We start from the raw sequence: 6228 nt of genomic DNA, 5'->3' as shown, positions 1-6228 counted from the left end.
TCAAACATGTAGGTAAATTTAAATGACCATTGATCATATAATAGTGATAATGTCATGTATAATAATCATGTCTTAATGTGTATCATGATAAAACACTTGACAGCATTAGCAAAATTATCTAAAGGTAAGCTATGAGTCACTTAGCTTCAATGGTAATTCCCAGAGGGATCATCCAGTAACTGTTTTTAGCTAATAAGTCCAAAGTATACTTCAGGCTGAGCTTTCCAGCAATCAGGAAGGACCTAGATGCCACCTGGGCTTTCAGGTTACACCTTGCCATCCCATTGGCCACCTTAACACACAGGCCCTTCTGGTAGACCTGAGCCTCCTTTGTTAGGATGCTGCTCGTAGCAGTATATCAACGGTAATAGAGATATGTAAAGAGATGATTGTGCAGCTATGCTAGGGGAAGTATGAAAGAGGTTGCTTTATTCCTTGTTAGGAATTTGAAGTTCTCAGTTTTCCTTTTCTTTGTCATTTTATGGAGTCATAAAGGATAAGAGCAAAATGCTATCAAAGTTCAGAAGAGTTTTCTGAAGTCTTTATTTGCAGGGGCTTTTAAGGACTGAGCTTATACACTTGTCTTTATGCACAAAATGTCTAATAGAAAAGTCAATGTCAGTTTACACGATGGGACAGTTGTGGTGCATTTTCTATCTTGTGACTTTCTCCTGCACTCAGAGGCATGCCCACCAGCTTAGAAAACCAGGATGTATTCTGCACCAGGAAGAGAGAAACTTGGTAATGTTTTCCTTCTGTTTTCTAATGTTGCTTTCCTGCTCTTGTGCTCCCCGTTTCCCCTCAGTTCCCGCCACTTCTTACCCTTCCCTCATCAGGCCCCTCCTTTCTCCTGCAGTTCTATCATCTTACCTTTGTTCCCCTGGGCTGAGGTAGTGCCCCCCTCAAGTCTCTCTGACATGGTATTCATTTCTGTTACCTAGACGGTTGGTCTGTTCCTCAAAATTACTTCTTGTCCTCCTTTTGGGAAAATTAAACACTTGGGTTAGAGGTGAAGAAAAGAGAATCTAATGGTTCCTCAGCACCTCAATTGTCTTCAGCACCACACTTCAGTTAGTAAGTCCTCACAACGTTCCAAGCTAATTATTTTTAGCTTTCATTTCACATATGGGACAATTAAGACAAGAGTTTCCCTATATCTTCCTATACTCCTTGTTTCTGATGCTGAAAGCCCACATTATACCAGAAACGTGGAAGCTTGGGGAGGCTAATACCTGAGAACTGTCTATGAGAGGGGGGAGGAGATCAGGAAAATGATAGACTTTGGACACCTCATGACTCAAAAATAACCCTCTCCAAGCCCTCCAAACATGTAGGGTCCAGAAACTAATTGTACCTTTAATTATAGGTATTCCCTATAATTATATACTCATAGGGATGTGGAAGTTGAGGGCACGAGACACTGCATTGGGGCAAACCTCTCCTGTTGGCAGAATTTTTCTCCTGTGCCCTTCCCACAACTGGTTTCATGCAAGCTCAGGATGTCTAAATCTGTTACTGGTTCCTAATCAGATCTGTTCTCTTCTAGTAGTAAAGCTCTAGACTATTCTCTTTCTGAGTTTCCTCCATTCACTTACTCATTCAGTCATTTGTGCATTTATTTTAATTGTTAAGTAACATTTTTGAGCAACTCCTTGGGCCAGTCACAATGCTAGGTACTTTTGTATGTCCCATTCTAAAATGGACTCCTCTCGGGCCGTCTTTCTTTGGAAGTGATCTAGTCGGCTAACTCCACCTAATTATGATAACAACTGAAAACTTATAGTGGTAGCATTCTCAGAGCTGTTTCCATTCTCAATTTGGAATCTGAAGCATCGATTCTGAATAAATGAAGTATCAAGGACAGTGAAATTGCAGCACCAGGCAAAAAAAAATAAGTGATTTTATTTATTTCTTTGACTGCTTCAAGTAACTCTAACACAGTACACCTCTACCTGTGAGGAAGTATGGCTCCTGATGGTGTACAGTTTCTAGGTTTGTCCTTCATGAAAATGCCCTGTGCAAGATTTTCACTCTTTGGCTTTTATTTATAGGAGAATAAGTTTCCCCAAAGCTTAAGGAATTTCTAGTGCTAGTTAATAGGGCTCCATTTAGGGATGAGTAAAATGGAGGGGACCTTTCTTTTTGCTGCCCTCCGAAATTATAACGGGTGCTTCTCTGTATTTCATGACTTGATTTTCCTGTGTCTTCTGCCAATGATGTGATATTCTCAGGATGAATCCATGTTGCTGTAGCTAGAGCTACAGTGGTGAGTAAAAGAAAAAAAAGTAATAATAATAGAAAATTATTATAATCCCCACATGAGAGGAAGAATTGAGGTTTTTAGAAATAATATACACAACTTATCCTTTTATTTTCCTCCTTTAGAAATCAAGGAACAGGTCTATATCCAACAGGAATTTTCAAACTCCATCTTAACTCTGAATTCTCACACCGACATTCAAATTTAGTCATCTTCTGGATCACTGGATTTGAAAAAGGTTTTGTTTAATTCTGTGCTAGATATCGCTCAACTAGGTGAGAAATACAGGTAATGTGAACTTGATTTCTAAGATAGCTCTAATTCTGGGTGTCGTTTGGATATACATGGGAGAGAAATCATATTGGGTGGTGGGTCTTGCAGTGTGAGCACAAAAGATAGAGCAGGTCAGGAAGGGTCGAGATGGTGGAGTCAGTAGTGTTGAAGCGTTATCCTGAGTCTTTGGATGTAATTTGGATTGTCAGTTTAGAGTAGAGAAAAAGAAGGCCAAACTTTAGAAAGTTAGTGGGTAGTCTATACTTACAAATGGCATGAAGGCACAGACAAGAGCTGAATCTGAATAGATTACCCAAGCTAGGCATGGAGATTATGAGCAGAGTATGTTCTCATACTGGTCAGCAGTTTCTTGTGATCAGTTATATAACATCTAGGATATCTCTGTTCTACTTTCTCTCTAATTAATTCCCTTTCTCCTCACTCTGCAAATCTCCAGCCACTACCCCTCTTCACTTTCCATTAATGACCCTATTTAAATATTTAGTGGAAAAAATAAAAGCCATTAGATGAGAACTTCTTCCTTCCTAACACCAGATCTATGGACTTCATGCATGTTTGATGAAGTAAACCCTCTCCTGCCTTTGGCCATGCTCTGCTTCTGCTCTGAGACCCAACTGCTCTCAGAGACACCATTTCTGCAATTTTCTCTTATTCCTCCTAAAATTTCTCCCTCTCTACTAGTTTATTATCAACAGTTTACAAACATCCTCCAGTCACTTTAATAATAAAACAACAAAAAATAAACTCAAAGACATCAAAGAAAGAGCAGTAAAGGTGGAGAGGGAGTTGATCTAGTGTTGGGATCCGACGGAAAAGATTATTACAGGTTTTGGTAAATCTAGAGACTTAGGGAAGTTTATCATTTCAGAACGTACTTTTTTTTTTTTTTAACATCTTTATTGGAGTATAATTGCTGAACGTACATTTTTGAGTAGGCATGAAACTTTGTGAATGGAGAGGGTTAAAACACTTGGGTATTTGCTAGACATCAGAAGAGACTTCACCTGACTTTTTTCTTGCATTCCAAAGAAAGTACTGAAGGCAATGAGAAACCACAGTGTTGTCTCTGAGTTCATCCTCCTCGGGCTGTCTGCTGACCCCCAAATCCAGGCTCTGCTCTTTGTGCTGTTCTTTGTTATTTATATCCTGACCCTTATGGGGAACCTGATGCTGCTGCTGGTGATAAGGGTGGATTCCCAACTCCACAACCCCATGTACTTTTTCCTGGGACAATTGTCCTTCCTGGATCTCTGCCACTCTTCTGTCACTGTGCCCAAGCTGTTGGAGAACCTCCTGTCTGAGAAGAAAACCATCTCAGTAGAGGGCTGCATGGCTCAGGTCTTCTTTGTGTTTGCCACTGGAGGCACTGAATCCTGCCTACTTGCTGTCATGGCCTATGACCGCTATGTTGCCATCAGTTCTCCTCTGCTGTATGGACAGATGATGAACAGAAAGCTGTGTATGGGACTGGTGTGGGGCTCATGGGGCTTGGCTTTTACGGATGCTCTCATCAATATCCTTGTAGCTCTCAATTTAGACTTCTGTGAGGCTCAAAATATTCACCACTTCAGCTGTGAGCTGCCCTCTCTCTACCCTTTGTCTTGTTCCGATGTGTCTGCAAGTTTTACTGCCTTGCTCTGCTCCAGCCTCCTGCATTTCTTTGGAAATTTCCTCTTGATATTTTTCTCCTATGTTTGCATTTTTTCCACCATCCTGAGCATCAGCTCAACTAAAGGCAGAAGCAAGGCCTTCTCCACTTGTTCCTCCCATCTCACTGCAGTGAGCTTCTTTTATGGCTCAGGTTTACTCCGCTATCTCATGCCAAATTCAGGATCCACTCGAGAGTTAATCTTCTCCTTGCAGTATAGTGTGATCACCCCCATGCTGAATCCTCTCATCTACAGCCTGAAGAACAAGGAGGTGAAGGCAGCTGTGAGAAAAATGTTGAGAAAATGTTTCTAGTGTTTCAAATCATAGATTAAAAAATCAGAATGATGAGGAAATTGGGTAGAATTGCAATAAATAGTGCCTGCATATTAAGGAGAATTCTCTGATATAAGGATCTGCAAGATGCCATACTTCTTTTCTTGAAAATACTTAAGAAAAGTTGAAGTTATTTTCTGGAATGATACCAGTTCAGTCCTAATCAGAGGAAGGTGGATAGATAAACATTTTGTCTAGCAATTTTTCTTGCAAAAATATTTATTACACACAATATGGTAGACATTGTTATAGCCTGCTTAGGCTATCTTTACCATTCTTCCAGTAACTAAACTCCATGTGTTCAATGTGGTCCCAGAGAGACTGTTAATCACAATGTCCCCAAATCCTCCCCCTCCCCTTCTCATTATTCACTCATTCTTCCTGGCACAGTGGCTGTTACAGGAGTGAGCACATGGTCAATGCTGGACCATTCACTCTCTTAGGATATTTGAAATTGTTTATTTGACCTACACGTGTCCAATAGAGACTACAAATAAAACATTTGTTTATCATGCTTCAAACCATTTACATAGTGGCCAACCATCTCCAGCTGTGAGGGGGCCCCATAACAAGAGAATATTCCCTGGCTTGTACACACTGCTGGACAAATAGCTCTGCCACTGAGCTCTAGTGGTGCTGCAGAAAAGGCAGAATGTGAACAAATCAACAACAGAGCAAGTACTGTACAGGGCCTTTGATAAACACCAGGAAGAAACCAAAGGGCTTTTTCAACAAAGGCCCTTTAGATCATGAAACACAATTAGAGCACTAGTGAGAAGGAGACTTAGGTGAGGTATATGGATTAAAATGATCATGGTCAAAAGTTAATTATTATTTCTTTCTGAAATTACCTTTTAGTTTTTACTTACCTACAAACTGTCAACTGCCATCCTCCTCTTCACTTTGCACTCCGCAGGAGCAGAGAATATAAACTCAAAGAGAGCAACGACGTTTTCTGGCATCTTCACTACTTTTTCCAGAATATTAAAATAGTTTCAAACATGCTTGTTGCACAATAAATATATTTTGAATGTATGAATCATGAGCAAGAAACAGAGAATATATCTAGGATGAATTCTCACCAGAGGGCCAAAGCAGTTTGAAATAATTCTGTGAGTAGAATAGCCTATTATGTGAGTGCCAGTCTTTTCCTTCCTGGTGAGCCTAGTTCTGGTCCGTGGATTCACAAAGAGTGTGGCCATGGCTGGGCAAGGTGGTGGTTATGCAAAGGTTCAACAACATTTTCATTCACCAAGGCCGATCTGCTGTTGCCACTGGTGAAAATTATTTTGCTAAAGGTCACACACAAATTTTGTTAGATATATTATCAGATACCTTCCACTGTTTGTTTCTATTGTGAATTAACAATCCAATTACATTTACTACTTGGTTATTTCCAGGAATGCTGTGGTATTTTGTATACAGATCTTGTATCTTGTTGAACTTGTATCTTGTCGAACTATCTTCCTAGTTCTAATGGCTTGTTATACTGTTAGATTTTTTAAATTACATTTTAATTATTTTATCTTACATAAAGGGAAACAATTTTTTTCTTCTTCTATGCAATTTTTGTATATCTCACATTTTTATGCACTGTGCATAATTAGTGCAGTGGCCAGGGCCTCTACTACAAGCATCTTTCTATTGGGATCAGTAAGAAAGCTTCTAATATTTCAGCATTAAGGATGATT

At 39.8% G+C, this 6228-nt stretch overlaps 1 protein-coding gene across 1 annotated transcript; it reads left to right on the top strand.

Annotated features, from left to right (window-relative positions):
• Positions 1–3598: 3598 nt before the first annotated feature.
• OR8S1 (olfactory receptor family 8 subfamily S member 1) lies at positions 3599–4516 on the top strand. Its single transcript, XM_068561152.1, has one exon. It carries the CDS (start codon positions 3599–3601, stop codon positions 4514–4516), a length of 918 nt encoding a protein of 305 aa, XP_068417253.1.
• The last annotated feature ends 1712 nt before the right edge of the window (positions 4517–6228 follow it).

Source organism: Eschrichtius robustus, chromosome 13 (genome assembly GCF_028021215.1).
Source record: "Eschrichtius robustus isolate mEscRob2 chromosome 13, mEscRob2.pri, whole genome shotgun sequence".
In the NCBI taxonomy this organism is placed as follows: Eukaryota; Metazoa; Chordata; class Mammalia; order Artiodactyla; family Eschrichtiidae; genus Eschrichtius; species Eschrichtius robustus.
This window is presented reverse-complemented; position numbering and strand designations above follow the sequence as displayed.

Excerpts from the sequence above, each read along its gene's own strand:
- OR8S1 (XM_068561152.1), top strand. The coding sequence starts at position 3,599 with ATGAGAAACCACAGTGTTGTCTCTGAGTTCATCCTCCTCGGGCTGTCT.